This window comes from Ricinus communis, chromosome 1 (assembly GCF_019578655.1).
Source record: "Ricinus communis isolate WT05 ecotype wild-type chromosome 1, ASM1957865v1, whole genome shotgun sequence".
Taxonomy (NCBI): domain Eukaryota; kingdom Viridiplantae; phylum Streptophyta; class Magnoliopsida; order Malpighiales; family Euphorbiaceae; genus Ricinus; species Ricinus communis.
The window spans coordinates 249,059-264,478 of record NC_063256.1 but is presented as its reverse complement, the minus strand read 5'-3'; the positions used below and the strand labels follow the sequence as shown (position 1 = coordinate 264,478).

Sequence of the window (15,420 nt, the reverse complement as noted above, 5' to 3'; positions counted from 1 at the left end):
AGTAGATTTATCTAGAAGTTTGAGTTCAAGATCTGCCACAGATGACGGTTTGGTAAACATACTCTCATATGAACTCTTCCTCAGGACAAGTTCACCTTTGACCGGGATTTTGCCTTGTAAAGGGCCCTTCTGATTTACACTCACCAAGTTACATATAGGAAAAGAAAGAACTGAGAAAAGAAACGGATTTCCTGAAGAAGTCGTGGGAAAAACAAAAAAAAAAAATTCATTTTAATTTTGATTGTCCATCTACGATACAAAGGGCAATTCCACTATATACAACCTAGAAAAGAGGGACTGAAGTAAACCATGGTCTCATATCACCCATTCATTTTGTGTAAATTCTAAATCTTTCTATAAAATCAGCGGGCATAAAGGTCATCTTACAAATAAGAATTACTGAAACCTGTATTCAGGTTTGCAGGACTTCTGATTCTTCGGAAATGCAAAGGAACAGGTTGTTCCAAGACATGGACATTAATGTTGCTCCACACCTCTGCTTTGGTTGGAAGATTTGCAATTTTCTCCACAATTCCCATATCCTCGGGAAGAACAAAGCCAAACACAGTGTATGCCTTTTTCCACTCGTTATGGTTAGCGAGACTGATGAAGAATTCTGGCCCAGACCCCACCCATGCAATTGATCCTCTTCTTATGGTAGGACATGCCTCTTTCGGGATTTCATTAAATATTGTCCCATGGGCTTCGAGTGTTCCTTGAATCAGTGCAAACGGAGGGCCATATGGGGCCTACACATCTCACAAGAAGCACTTAATCAGAAAATCAAGCATCTTTTGCAATATCGCATTCATAGTGTTCCAAGTAAATCAGAAGATTCAAAACCAGACATTCATCAACCGGTAGGACAGTTAAGTCGGCCAACTTAAAACTTGGTAATTTGAGCATCTCACCTGTTTGATATGATTTCCTTCTGCATCCCAAAACCTTCCACGGCTTTCTGCACGATAAAAATGGCAACCAGCACAATGACGCGCTGTCAACAGTTCAAGAATATAGGAAACAGATTGTGGGGCACAATCCGGTAAAAGCTGCAGATATTGAGTATCAGAACCATCTAGGTTAGTGCTAATACTACAACAAAGGAAAAAAGGAGGGACGCAAATTCCATTTGATCGGCTGTAAACCATAGACAGTTAGTTTTATATTTTGTCTTCTAGGTCATTCAAAATGAAAAAGACCTTTGAAGTATTCTTATTTAAAAAATATATATTTATATATAATTAAATGACTGCATTTATTTTCTTTGTTAGTAATAAACTTCATGAACGTCCTTTTCCTTGTATAGGAAATAGAGTATCCTCAACAACATTTTCCATTTTATATATTCAAATATTAAACTACCCTTGCAATCTCCTTATCTCCTCTCTTTCCCGTTTTGAAACTGCACAAGAGTTACACAAGCAGCTTAGCCAAGTGAGTATCTAGGCAATCCATAATTCCCATGCCTGAATTGTAGCATTGATATGGAGGCAAAGTTCTAATATTTCTTACCATACGTCGTCAATGCGGAGAACTCCTACATACATGTTTAAGTTTTAAGAATGCGTCAGTGAAAATTTGTTTTTTGTTTCCGCAACTCATTTGATGTATTTAGACATCTCCACTAGTGTCTTTCTTATTCAATAGCAATATGGTCAGAAGAAGGAAACATATGTTTTAGGCATCAATTTTTTGTGCTAAAATAAACCAAATAAATACAATTTATACATCTAGAATTCTAATGAACCACTTACTTTTACATGAAGCATCCCATATTCTGTTTCCATTCCAACGATACCCTGATGATAAGAGAGAGAAATAGGTTAGCAGAATCAGCAACTTAAGCTAGTTGTTATGAGCAATATAAGTCCAATTTCATTTCAATAAGCTAAAAAGCAGATACAGATTTCCTGGGAAGAGTCTGCGGACACTTCAGCATAGATTTATTACATATCCCAAAAGAAATGAGAAAAAACTAGTCTCCGCATAATTATTTCAGTATCTGCAGAATAGACAAAGCCTGGCAATTGGCAAATGCATTCTGTTTGTGGAACAAACAAAAATTTGTCAAAATTATCAGAACCTTTACCGTTACACAACCCTTTTAATCTCTGAGAAATTGATATTCAAGTTCAGCTACAATCACTCCAGTGAACCTTTAATGCCTCTGGTTTCTAATTGTTTTCTGGGAATGGCCATACAAACCTTTTTTATAAATTGTGAAAGTTCACTTATAAAAGACACTTGCTTTTGCGAAAATAAACTTAACTACATTACATTATGTTATGTGCCTCTGTAAGGAATTAGAATGAAAAGTAGAAACAATCATAAGCACGCACCTCTCCTTTTCCAAAAACTAGTCCAGAAGTCCACATAACTTGATCACCAGAGTCTCGTCGATCAGGCTCCAAGCTATCCTTTTGCTTCTTCAGCCAACACTTTAAGCAGGAAGGGAAGATAGATCACAGAATCAGGTAATACAGAAATAGGTTTAAAAGCAAATTACGCCTGTAATAAGAGTTACTTTTAATTATCATCATAACTTTCTGCTGCTTGAAGTAACTAACAACTTAAATCAAAAACCTCTTTTATACAAAATGCTCATAAAGAAATGGCTAGTATTAGAGTATCACTTATCACAGTCAACAAATCATGATATAAATTAATTTTCTCAACTAGCAAATAGATCATTTAATATAGAATTAATACCTCATATAAATTCCAGCAAATTGTAAATCAGGAGTTGAAATAATTCAATTTTGCTAAGAAGATCGCATATAGATAGTACTAAGAAATTATTAAAAAAAATGATTTGGGGCGTCACAAGTGTTGAACTGTAACTGAAAGAAAGAAAGAAAGAAATAGAGAAGAAACCTCGCCGAAATGAGAGCCACAAGACGACTTATGACCACAAAAAACCCAAGAATCACACAAACAAGGTCCATCCTCGCCGCTACACATATGCTTACAAGCCATACAACACTCCTTTGAAGAATTAACCTTGAAATCAGAACCCCACTTGACAGCATCACCCCAGAGCTCCAAATGCTCAATCCCTCCACAACAATCGTTATGATCTCGTTCGGTATTCTCCAAAACTAGATCACCTGAGTCCAGAGAGGATGTAGTGGGTCTGAAAACTATAGAGAAGCAGAGATAGACAAGACAGCATGAGATTGTAGCCATGAGGAAAAGGATGAGAAGAGCATAACGACCGACTTCAGAATCAGTATGCCTGCGGCCCATCGAAAAAAATCACGGCACGCAAAACCCGCGAGGAGAATTTGAATACTAGGAGGAAATAGGTGAGAATGAAAACAAAGGTGTCTGTTATGGTTGGCGCAGGAGGGATCTTGCAGTGCTGTCATAGCGTGTAGCGGGTGTCAGCGATGTGCTAATTCTAGACAATTATTCATTTTCAATCTTCGGTTAATTTAACAAAACAAATTGATTTTAGTTGTTTCCCCTTTTTCTGTCTTTTCACGCCCTCACACCTATTATTTAGACGTCAAGATTGTATGAATTAATATAGTCACTGTAATTGTTATTTTTTATTGGTTTGGCTTAAAAATAGAACACAAGCCTTTCCTTTTTTCTATTTTTCAATATAGTTTCTCTAGTAATGTTGCTGGGTTGCGGTCACCAGCCCCAATGTTATCATTGATTGAACATCATTTTCTAGTTGGAATTGGCGATGGAGGCGTTAACCCGCTCTTCTTTTAGATTCTATTCAACACAGAAAAATTGACATTAGCATTAGTATTCTCGAGAAAGAAAGCTATATTATGTTCAAATCAACCACTCCACTTGTACTCTTCCAACCAATTGGCTTAAAAATGGTGATTTCATTTATTTTATACTGAAATGTCACAAACGAATGCTGTTCTATTACTAAACTTGCACTCCATATTAGAGACAACATTAACAAAGCATAATGATCTTTTCTTTTCTTTTTGCGCAAAACATCAGTCCATCAACAAACCATAATTCACTCCTATTTCTCAGGTACAGAACTGCACTACTAGCAGCTCAACAGAGTTGTTCACAAATTAATTACAACCGCCAATTGCTTTCGCCAATCCAGAAAATAGGCATATGACCTGCAAAACAAGTTTCACGTGTATCTGCAGAAAGCAAATACTTAATTGGACATGAAGCCGAATACTAGCATCATGATTTCCTCTCAAAAACACAACCTTATGAACTTAAATCAGTAGCAAGAAATCATACCATCACATGCAGATGCCAAAGAAATCCTCCATATGATTTAATCTTAAACCATGTTTGGCTGATTTTAGTGAAGGCTGGGTAGAGACAATAATGTTGACATCCCTACTAATTCCAATTCCTAAACCCGTGATATAGCCTTCAATTCAAACCAAGAAACTGAATGAATGACTAACCACCCAGCCTAGACACAGCAGATAGAATGAGTAATTTTACTACATCAAAAAGGGTGCTTTCTGGGTAAACTTGGACCACGCAAGCATTTTCTCTCAGCCATTGAGAGATTTATGTTCTTCCACGCAACACTGAACCACGGTATAGTACTACTAACAGAATGCTCCAGAACTCAACATTTTTCAGCCATGGCACAATTTTCCTATGTAGTGAAATATGAATGCTGACTGAAACCAAAGAATAGTTACAACCTTTGTAAGACTTCATTCAAGATTTCTTAGAGAAGAACCACATAAATGACTAATTCCATTATGTCACCACCCCCACAAAGCACCAAGCATCTGAAGAATCAATTACATGTTTTCCATCAAAAAATCAAGCAGTTCTGTGCTGCATTTACAGCAATCCTCGTGACATCTAAGTGCTACAACAGCCATAAAAATTGGGACAGCTTTTATCCACTAATAGCATTATCATAATAAGAAGGTGAATGTCCTTTAGATAAGCAAACCACTGTGTATTTCTCATCAATAAGAGAGCAGACACCAAGTCTTTTGCTATAGTATAACCCACCTAACATAATCCCTCTTGTCTAAGCAGTTTTATTCAAGAATGCAAGAATAATATTTTTTTTCTTAATAAAACTTGTCAGCCAAATGCATTTAAATGCAACACAGACTCTGCAACAAAAAATCAGCATCAAGATTCCCGATAAATGGATTATCGTATAAAGATTCACTTAGGTGACGGCATACTCAGAAGCCATGGACACCACCATTAGCTTTCAATAAGTGCAGAACCATACACTTCCATAGCCCTCCACAAATGGCTCCACGAAGCACGTTATAGAAAATAAAAAAACAACTGCACTGAAGCATAATGTGGGCACTGGTTACCTATGCACTTAAGTAGCTTGCTGGTAGACTCCCTTTCACATTCACCCGCGATTGTGATATAAACAGTACATGCTCCAATCCAAACAGAAATAGCTCTCAAATCTTATGCTTATCCAATAAATTTAGCACAACAAATACCCAAAATTCCTTACCATACAAAGAGAAAACCCCAGTATCCCAATAGACAAGCTGTCCATTAAAAGAAATGATGAATAGCATGACTTCTCAAGTCCATAAGGTGGGGAACTTAAAGATAGAGAACAACAGATCAAATTCATACATATCATACTAAGAAATTCTTGTTTTCATCTCTAAGAGAGGGAAGTTTCCATACATCATGAACTTAGGACTTGACAAATATCCAGTCTGAAGATCTAAAACAAGATTAAACCAAAGCAGCCTTTTCTCTACTATAAAACTTTTGCTCAACAATTTCCACAATATATAGAGGCTATCATACTGGACAACATGCCCTTTCCAAATACGTAAGCCTCATAATGCATAAGCTTCAAATAGCCCACATCCTAGAGCAGCCCCTTGTCATGTCAAATCTGTTCCATAGACAAATTAACCAGTGACCACAGGTTCCTTTTTTGTCCAATTACACCTCTAAGGAACCAAAGAGGTGCCAATATCTTCAGAAAACCATGATCTCCAAAACAGGCCAAGGCACCAAGGTTATGCAGTTCCTTGAGCACTTCATGAATGGAAAATATTAAATAGTTTTACTCACCTCAGTAGTATGACCCTGAACCACCAGAACCCATGTAATTGCTGCTACCCATGCCACGACTGGAATATATAGATGAATAAGACCTACTGCCAACCTGCCATTCAAATATGGAATCAGAAAATAAGACACCCAAAGCTCAACCTGTGGCACCACCAATATATAAAAATGTAAAGCGCATACATCACTGCCACGAGGCATGTAGTCACCACCATAGCTTGATTGGTACATTCCACCAACATCATTGGCACCATAAGAACCTGAAAACCAAAAAATATCAGAGTGAAGTGGGCATAAGATCACAATTTAAGTGGTAATTATATTTTCAGTAACTCAAAACGCACCTCCATAACCCATACCCTGACGACTGGTATATAGTCCATGAGAATCCTGACTAGATAGAGAACTTCTGCTGCCACCATATCCTACACTGGATCTCCCAATTCTACCAATCATAATTAAAGAAATTTTAGAAGAAAAAAAAAAAAAACGATAACGAGTTACCACAGCAATCTAGGCCAATTGAACAATGAGGAGCAACATATGAAAAGTTTATATTAACAAACCTATCACCATATGCATCCCCATATTGGGAAGCACTGGGGCCGAGTTCATAGTCCAATCGAGCCCTTGAATGGCGAGTACCAGCACCACCATCAGCATAACGTGGAGGAACATCGTCCTGACATTGCATAAGCATTCATCAACAAACTTTAGCCATTTCTCAGATTTCAAATACAAATACAAGAATAACTAACAATAAAACTGACCATTGCAGAATATGGACGTTTTGACCCAGAAATAGAGTCATAATCACGAGCACGTCCTTCACGGTAACTTGGAGGATGCCTCTCCAACCTTTGACCATAGCCATCATCTACATATGCTCTCCTAGCTGAAGAACGAGAAGTACCTCTAGGAATATCTGAATAACCAGAACCACGTGACGAGTAATCATCTCTATAGGATTGCCTTCTTTCAGCAACAGACCTGGAACTGTAATCAACAGGAGCTCTGCTTCTTGGAGGGGGAAGCTCTTCACGCCGACCATAATCCCTCTTTAGGCTGCTCTTTGGGTAAGATGGAGCTGCCAAAAATGCATGCATTGCACTATGTAAATATTATGTAGCCAACAAGAATATCGTAAAGGTACTTCAAAGTGATATATACCCGGTGCTCTTCTATCATAGGTCCTGTTAGGAGGTGGCAAGGGCCTGCCTCTTACTGGCATTGACATCACAGGTGGACGTCTATCTCTCAATCCCACATGCCTCTTCACACTGGTTGGAGCAGCACGGCTAGCAATTCCTCTTACTGGACGGACCCATGGACCTCTGGCAGTTCTACCTCCATACCAAGACCGGAAATCCGCACGACTTGCATGTTTTCCTTTTCCTCTCTGAAGAGGTCTTGATAACCGAGCCCTTACTTTAGCCTGAAGTGCAACAACAATTGTTACAGACAGCAGCAAGGCACTGAGAACCAATGTAACTGCATATAAGCAGGACAGACAAACACCATAAACTGTAAATAACTGGCAAACCTTGTTGTCTCCCTCACCCAACTCAGCATTATTAATGCTTTTAGCACATGTCACTGCAGCATCATGTGAGTCAAAGGTAACAAATCCGAAGTCTTTTCTCTTAGCAGATGGCATATTACGGGCAAGCTCAATCTTTTCAATCTCCCCAAATTTCTTTAAAAGCTCCCTTACACGATCCTCATCCCATGATGCAGGCAGACCATCAACAAACACAGTCTTCACCTGAACACATACAAAGTGAGCAGACTCATCCTAAACTATATACAAACACATATTTACTAGCCACTCTCAAATTAAGTTGGTGATAAAACTAGAAACAACCAGACTCCAAATACTCTAAGACCTTCAAAATAATTGACAATTTAGTAATAACAACAGCAAAAGAATGTGCACAAGAGAAAAAGTTGAGTGGTATATAGAGTGAATTGGTCACATTAGGTTGTACAAAGATAGCCCAAAGGACGAGAATTCTGATCCACCGTTATGAATGAGCATATGTAACTTTAAATAGAACCATATATGGTGAGATACAACAAGGTGAATACACGTGATCCAGCTAAAATCCAAAGTTGATGCAGAATGGTAGAGTAGATATTACCTGTGCCATAATCTCATCACCAGGGTCAATGAAGGAATCAGCAAAAGAAACTTTTGCAGGCCTATCAACCCCAAATAAAACATCTCTCTTCTGAAGTCGCTTAAAAGCATCCATGGCATCTGAACGAGATGAAAATTCCAAAAAGGCAAAACCCCGATTCATTCCCTCATTGTTACTATCCTCCACCAGTGTCACATCTTCAACATTCTCGACTCCATAATGTTTTAACTTCTCTTTCAACTGGAACCACAGTCAATAACCAGAAGTGAGTAATATATCATCTCCCAATTATCAGTAGTTCAGGGAAGGTCGATTATACTTACAGCTTCCTTCGTCCAAGTCTTGCAAATGTTACCCAAGAAAAGGGTGTCACTATCTTGACTTGGAGTAACACCACATTGTTTCCCATTAATCTGAATTGCAGTCATGAAAAGAATATATTTAAGATCTGAAGTGAAATTACTTGATATTCCATAAACAACATGATCAAAAATTACCACTGGATTTTTAAGCTCTGTTACAGCTTTTTTTGCTTGTTCCACAGTTGAAAAACGCAAGAATGCAAATCCTTTATTTTTCTTGGTCTGGGGATTCATCATTAACCTGACTTCAGTAACCTCACCAACTCGAGTGAACACTTTCCTAAGATCATCCTCTGTAGCATCCTTGTCTAAGCCTCCAACAAAGACTTCAAATTCCTTACGCTTGCGTCTCTCTTTAAAAACTTCATGGTGCTCCTCTTCCTCTGCATTAACCACCTGAGCATGATCCGCCTCCTCACCAGCATGCTCATCATCCTCTTCACCCTCCTCAAGTTCTTCAACAACATCTTCCAATTCCTCCTCAACTAGATCACCTTCTTCCTCTTCTTCAACTAAATGCTCCTCATGTTCTTCCTCCACTTCATAACCAACTTCCACCTCCTGAACTTCATCCTGTTCAATTTCTTTATCATCATAATCCACCCCACCATATTCTTCAGGTTCATACTCAGTTTCATTGTCATCAAGCTCTAACCGCTCATCCTTTTCATACTCCTCAACAGAATCCTTGACATCTTCCCCTTCTGCCATGAAAAAAGGGTAGGTGATCCAAACCAGTCAAGATATTCTTGATTTCTCCACGAGCCAAAATAGCAATTGCAATGTGATTTAGATACATCTTTAGAAATTCTAATCCTTCAAGGGACAAATATGATGATACTAGTAATCCCTCTTACATTTAGTCCCTCCATTTACCCTTATTTAACCAAAACATCCTTGCTTATCTCATAAAATACAGTTAATCAGGAAAGAAAAACTAAAATTTAGGGATAGTATCTAAAATTCATCCAGCAACCCGCATCGTATCAATTAAGTGATTAGGTACCAGCTAAAGACATTCGGAAGTGCATGGACAAGATAAACACAATTTCATGATTGCATAAAAACCAATTCTTTTAGAGATTCGTAATCACATAAGTTTATTGTTTTTAGGTAAAGTCCATAAAGTCAATTATTTTGAAATTGTGTATCATGCATTCTAACAAATACTTACACATGAGAGGTATCAACGCATCAGAACTTTGTCAAATTCGTAAAACAAATATACTTACTTTTCAAAGAAGCCGAGCCATTGGCATCTGATTTGCTTCCAATTTCATCTTCCAAACCTCGGTTTTCTTCGGAAATTGGTTTTTCAAGAAATTGCTTATCCTCAAAAAAAGGATTTTCATTAATTGCGGGGCTCTCCTCCGCCTTTGGAGGCTCTTCAGCAGCTTCCGGCTGCTGACTCTGTCCCTTGGCCGCCCCTCTCGAGGTTCTCGCCGTCCTCTTTGGTCCCGCTGCAGCGGCACCTCTCTTCACGGTCCGTGGAGGCATCGATAGTTTCAGGTGGATAAGTAGCAAGATGTGCTTCTCAAGAACCGTAATTGATCTCCTTAATCATATAGAGTATAACCCTAATTTCACACACGTCGAAACAAAAGCAACGCGAAAGATGCACAAATAAAAACCCCTAAATTAACCACACAACAGAAACCCTAAATTCAACGGAGAAAAAAATATCCGAGAAAGTACGGGAAAACGAGGACTGGACCATTTAGGTCCTTATTTATATGTGATAAAGATTGGGTGTGTCTTGAAGTGTATTACTTGGTAGGAAAATTTATGTCCTGGGTTATACTAGTGCACGTGGATATTACTGATTGGTCATTGGCACGCGTCGATATATTATTCGAAACTGTTGGTGCACTGCAGTGCAGTAGAATATATCTCCGCGAGTAGATTAATGAGGACATCATCTGATGCAGTAAGTATTAAGGAATGAATAATGATGTGTTTGGCTTGTTATCTGCTGATCTTGGATTTCTCTCCACTCGGACCATTAAAGAAGTGCTAAAGGAAAACCTTCAATTTTCACATAATATTTAATTTATTTTAATTATACGCCAAATCTTTTCAAAAAAGGATAAATCAAAGTCCGATTTCTAAAACCATTAAGTTATTCGATGGTTGTAATAAGAGCTATTTAGATTTGCAGCCAATAATGTTAGGGTGCACCATTATATATTCTAATTTAGAGAAGAAAAAAAAATAATGATCAATATTAATATCTATTAGCTCTATCAATATTAATATCTATTAAGTAAATAATGATTTTTACTTTGAGGGCCTTGTTTTTCTTTTGCATTTTAAGATCAATATTAATATCTATTAGCTCTATCTTTTCATAAACAGGAAAATTATTTTTAATAAATATGAAAAAACTTTCTTTCTTAAAACTGACATCCCTTCATAATATGAATTTTAAGACACATTAATCGTTATCCCAGCCAACTAAGAGCGAGCTTAGAAAGTCATTAATCGTTAATGATCTCAACTCAACACGATTAATGTGCGTAAACTATACTAAATTATTTGTTACAGTTTGAAGTTCTTATTATATTGCTTCTCAATTTAATATTTTATAGAAATACTTTTATATTGTTCTTTCTTTTTGGTCGTTTATATAATTAAGTACATTTACTTGACTCGATCCATATATGTATTTCTTTTTTAAAAACTATTTTCGTAATTGGATAATAGTTCAATTTATTTTTTAAGTAATAGAATATGTTTGATAAAAGAAAAATAAATTGTAATTCAGCATATATTATAGTCTTTTAAACTGATAATAAATATGCAAGTCATATTATGATATACTAAGATATACTAAGAGTTAGTTTAGTTGATAACTGCTCACTTCTTATATTAACTAGTTTCATTTCACAAAATTTAATTCGAATTTGAAAACTCAATATAATTGGTCTAAAATTTTATTCATCTAAATTAGATTTAATTATAAAAGTTGACTATCTAAATTCGATAAGGCTTGAATTTAAATAAATTCCCGTTTAAAGTAATATGAATTTAAAAATGATTCGGAACTCAAAGAGATTACAATGAAGCAAACTAAGTGCATTAGTTAAATCAAAATTATATTTTTATACATCTATTTATTGTAAATGTATATTCAAATATAATAGAAATTTATTGAGAGACATTTCTTTTGTAGCATAATTGCTTCAAAAGCATATTGTCAATTATAACACTGAATTTTTTATTTTTTTTATAACAAAGTCATTTTAGTAGTCGTTTGGTCAAATTTGAACAAAGCTAAATAACTTTAAAGAAATGTAAAAATTAAAGCAAGCTTAAAAAAGAACAATAAAATGATGAACTTTTTAGCCAAACTAACACGTATGAATTCAAATTTTATATTATTTGGTAAGAATTCAACTCACGTTATTTGGAAAGAATTCGTTCTAGTTCTAAATACATACTAGATTAGTTCTTGACCGACCTTTTAATATGTTTTCTATTAAATTACAATGGATTTGTAATCATTCAATTTACTTTGGTTTTCTTCAATAACAATGAAGATATTATATTCACAACAACAACTATTGATATTGATATTTTTATTTATTTTAAAGGATAAATATTAATCAACATCGAAATAGTAAAATAGTCAATGCAAAATATACTATGATATTCAACTAGCTTATTGAGTTGAAACTGATGCATGTAAATCTAGTCCTTTGTAAAACTAATTAGTTATGTAGTCAAGAAACCAGAAACTAATCTTTTCATATATATAATTAAAGAAAGATTGATATTTTAGACTAACTAAGGTAAAACAAATGATCTAAACTGAAGTCTTATTCCAGGAATTCCAGCATCCAAAGTGACCTGACCACTGGAAAGCCACAGTTCCATTAGTTGCAACTCTCTTGGCAGCCTTGTATCGCATCCAGTCACGAAGGACGGATCTTAGATCAAGGACCTTGGCACTTATACTCCTGCAGCAATTGGCATGGACAGTGGCCACTGCCTTTACATCTCTGCTATCAGTGCAAAACCCACTGAAATAGACTGTGTCCAAGAACCTCGCATTAAGCTCCAGTCGCCTAAAGGTACCTTCTCGCATTAGGTCGAAAAGAACATCTTGCTCTTTTTTGCCTGTGGAATTGTCTTTCCTGGAGTACCAGTTCTCAAATAATGCAATGGTCTTGTTGTTTGATTTCACATAATAGAAACCCGTGTTAATAAGATTCTTTTCAGACAGTGGGTCGCCATTGAACCAGTCGGTACTAATTTGGAGATCTACACTCTCATTCTTGCTTAACCTTGGAAATGGGTTCCTTAGCCACATTACATCAGCATCCTGCGGCAAAAGCAAAAAAACATTGTTGATTATTCTTGGAATTGGAATTGATTGGCAGTTTGAAGTCCCAAATTTAGGCTTTATTTTCAGAGTCGAACCCATGGTTTATAGGGCTGGGCTTGAAACAATCCAGACATGCGGAAGCCAACGCCAACATTAGATTGTAATAGTTGGTGCGGAAGGTATGAAAAGTATAAAACAAAAGAAACCAGTTTCTGATTTGATTTGTTTTTGTGGTAGGACATATTGACTTTTGAGAATGGAGTGTTCAGGGGTTTTTCCAAATGTGTGGCAGCAGGAAGTGAAAAGCCGCATAGAAAATAGAATTGGGAGGAGAAAATTCAGACTTGTGAAATAGAAAAGTCAATTTAATGAAATTTCAGGACAACAGCTGCCTGCCTCTCTAGAAATTTCAGTTTTGACCAGATTCAATATATAGTGGCATCAAAAAGTATTATAGGGAGCTTTCACATTAAGAAAAAGATTCAGACCCAAGTCGAAACATATTTTTAATGGAGTTGAGAATCAATCCCCCGGAAGGGATAAAAATTAGCAGCATTGCCTCTCCAATCCATCCCTGACGCGTAAGGTCGTTTTGCTACTTAAACGACAACTAGTACGTGCCGACATTAAAATGCCACGCTCCATCTCATATCCTTCTTAATTAATCCCAAATATTTTGTTAATACACAACAACTATGTACACTGAAACCATTAAATAAAATGAATGCAAATTAAATAATTAAATGAAGAAACTTACCGTGAAAATGAAGCTATAGCCGTGCTTGAGGACATCTAAGAGTAAAAGAGTCCTTCTCCACATCATCTTAATAAAATCTTTCGACATGAAAAGTTTTTCTCCGCCGAAATCTACGCCTTCAGTTTCCATTTTGTAACAGTTAAGCCGCTTGAACATGCACCTCTCGTACGCCGTCTGATCCGCCGCTACCAGCAGTAGATGGTCGAGGAGTGGCCTGGTGTCCTCCCCTACCCAAAAGCTCTCCAGGAAAAGATCAAGCATTGTGGTTTCAGATTTAACCGTTGGTTCTGCATACGCCTTATTCAGAATAACGATGATGACGGTTTTGTTGGGCATTGAAGCTCTTCTCAGAGCCAATTCCAGCTCATCTATAGGGAACGTGATGATATTGTACTGCTGTGACAATAACATATTATTTGAAAACATGACATTAGTTAATTATGCTTACTAAGACCTTCAGTACCATTGGACTGACACGGATATTTAACAAGATATAAACTTACAGATGCTGAGTCGGGGTTACTGGAGGATATACGTTGGATTGCGAGTAAAGGGTTGGTCGATGAAGAGGCTGACAGGACAAAGAGATAGATAACGCCGGCGCCAAACAGAAGGGAAAACAAGGCAAGGTTAGCAAGAGAGTTGTTAGAGGATTCCATTTGCATGTTTTCAAGTGTGTGCTTGTTTCTGTAAATTTTTACGGCGGAGAGTCGTGCAGGATGATGGGTTTGGTTTGTAGAATGGTCATGCAGTCCGCCTGATGAGTAGCAGTTTTTTCCTTTTTATTCCCTTTTCCCAAAGAATCATTTACAAGCGCCGAAACTGCCCACATCCTTTTATGGGATCATTATTACTAACGCATCTATAATTTAGAAATTTTAATATTATTTATTTCAGAAAATAACAATATTATTGCTATCATTTTAAATAAATCAAATATCTACAGAGTTTAACTCTCAATTACATTTTTATTCACAGCTCTAATTATTTCCCAAATATAATCTAGCAATAGATACAAGACTTTTAAGCTCTTTTATAATAATAATACATTAAATTAGATTGATAAGAAATCAATCTTTAAAACTGTCCAATAACCCAGTTAACTATGGAATATAACAATTATATTTTATCTTTAGGAATGACCAAGTTGGTAATATATTATATATGAACTATTTTTAAAATTAGGCCATCTCATTTTTATCATTTGACAATATATACATATTGGACCATTCGTATTTCTAAATCATTGGTTCTGATGATCAGATATTAAATTACCAAATTGAGCAATGTTAATCATAATACATATGTTCCATTTTCAGTATATCCATTTAAAGTTCCAAATCAACATCTCATCGAAACCATCCAAAAAAGAAAATCCTAAAATGAAATGAGCATAGAATTAAAGAGGAGGAAAAAATAAAAAAGGCACCACTTTGGAGAAAACTACAAAAAAAAGGAGGAGGTTAAGAGTAATGAGCATTTATTGATGAGAAAAGATGCTAAACCAACGCCTTCATCCTTTAACATGTTAATAAATAAAAAAGTGCCATAATTTAATGTACTAATCCAGTAATTATATATATGTCAAATGTCCCAATCTATAAGTAGGTTGAGGACCATTAGCCACTTGTTTATGACGATGGAGTTTGATCTCAGCATTTCAGGTCATCCACCCTATACAAAAATTTCTACTTTTTCACAATTTTCTTTAGTTATTATCCGACGATTGAGATTTTTGCATATCGTAAGAAAATTCGAATGATTTATCAATACGAATTTAATAAATAAATGTCTCCTTATACAGTT

General features: G+C 36.2%; 3 protein-coding genes across 5 annotated transcripts; all 3 read right to left on the bottom strand.

Moving 5' to 3' along the window:
- Window positions 1–205: 205 nt before the first annotated feature.
- LOC8266695 lies at window positions 206–5,351 on the bottom strand. Its single transcript, XM_048373891.1, has 6 exons — window positions 4,231–5,351; window positions 2,875–4,124; window positions 2,340–2,438; window positions 1,755–1,799; window positions 912–1,049; window positions 206–749 (listed from the first exon to the last, which is right to left on the bottom strand). The coding sequence occupies exons 2-6, from the start codon at window positions 3,244–3,246 to the stop codon at window positions 384–386; spliced, it is 1,020 nt and encodes a 339-aa protein (XP_048229848.1). The 5' UTR covers window positions 3,247–4,124; window positions 4,231–5,351; the 3' UTR covers window positions 206–383.
- A 200-nt stretch (window positions 5,352–5,551) lies between these two features.
- On the bottom strand, window positions 5,552–10,260 carry LOC8266644 (heterogeneous nuclear ribonucleoprotein Q). Of its 2 annotated transcripts, XM_002526433.4 has the most exons (12): window positions 9,763–10,260; window positions 8,666–9,234; window positions 8,492–8,581; window positions 8,169–8,408; window positions 7,571–7,792; window positions 7,198–7,462; window positions 6,798–7,114; window positions 6,594–6,709; window positions 6,372–6,472; window positions 6,211–6,287; window positions 6,031–6,124; window positions 5,552–5,848 (listed from the first exon to the last, which is right to left on the bottom strand). In XM_002526433.4, exons 1-11 carry the CDS (start codon window positions 10,025–10,027, stop codon window positions 6,032–6,034), a joined length of 2,355 nt encoding a protein of 784 aa, XP_002526479.1. In that variant the 5' UTR covers window positions 10,028–10,260; the 3' UTR covers window positions 5,552–5,848; window position 6,031. The 2 variants fall into 2 exon arrangements, with proteins under 2 accessions (XP_002526479.1, XP_025014429.1); XM_025158661.2 differs by lacking the exon at window positions 9,763–10,260 and having other exon boundaries at window positions 8,666–9,241.
- A 1,967-nt stretch (window positions 10,261–12,227) lies between these two features.
- LOC8266645 (uncharacterized protein At1g28695) lies at window positions 12,228–14,435 on the bottom strand. 2 transcript variants are annotated; one of them, XM_002526434.4, is made up of 3 exons: window positions 14,118–14,435; window positions 13,615–14,007; window positions 12,228–12,854 (listed from the first exon to the last, which is right to left on the bottom strand). In XM_002526434.4, the coding sequence occupies exons 1-3, from the start codon at window positions 14,277–14,279 to the stop codon at window positions 12,336–12,338; spliced, it is 1,074 nt and encodes a 357-aa protein (XP_002526480.1). In that variant the 5' UTR covers window positions 14,280–14,435; the 3' UTR covers window positions 12,228–12,335. The 2 variants fall into 2 exon arrangements, with proteins under 2 accessions (XP_002526480.1, XP_015579233.1); XM_015723747.3 differs by having other exon boundaries at window positions 13,615–14,010; window positions 14,118–14,434.
- Window positions 14,436–15,420: the final 985 nt, after the last annotated feature.

Excerpts from the sequence above, each read along its gene's own strand:
- LOC8266695 (XM_048373891.1), bottom strand. The coding sequence starts at position 3,246 with ATGGGCCGCAGGCATACTGATTCTGAAGTCGGTCGTTATGCTCTTCTC. Across the intron at positions 2,439-2,874 it reads GTGGCTCTCATTTCGGCGAG|TGTTGGCTGAAGAAGCAAAA; the intron begins GTTTCTTCTCTA and ends TCCTGCTTAAAG. Across the intron at positions 1,050-1,754 it reads ATGGGATGCTTCATGTAAAA|CTTTTACCGGATTGTGCCCC; the intron begins GTAAGTGGTTCA and ends CAATATCTGCAG.
- LOC8266644 (XM_002526433.4), bottom strand. The coding sequence starts at position 10,027 with ATGCCTCCACGGACCGTGAAGAGAGGTGCCGCTGCAGCGGGACCAAAG. Across the intron at positions 7,463-7,570 it reads TGGGTGAGGGAGACAACAAG|GCTAAAGTAAGGGCTCGGTT; the intron begins GTTTGCCAGTTA and ends GTTGCACTTCAG. Across the intron at positions 6,710-6,797 it reads AACGTCCATATTCTGCAATG|GACGATGTTCCTCCACGTTA; the intron begins GTCAGTTTTATT and ends ATGCAATGTCAG.
- LOC8266645 (XM_015723747.3), bottom strand. The coding sequence starts at position 14,279 with ATGCAAATGGAATCCTCTAACAACTCTCTTGCTAACCTTGCCTTGTTT. Across the intron at positions 14,011-14,117 it reads GTAACCCCGACTCAGCATCT|CAGTACAATATCATCACGTT; the intron begins GTAAGTTTATAT and ends TTATTGTCACAG. Across the intron at positions 12,855-13,614 it reads GCTATAGCTTCATTTTCACG|GATGCTGATGTAATGTGGCT; the intron begins GTAAGTTTCTTC and ends CTTTTGCCGCAG.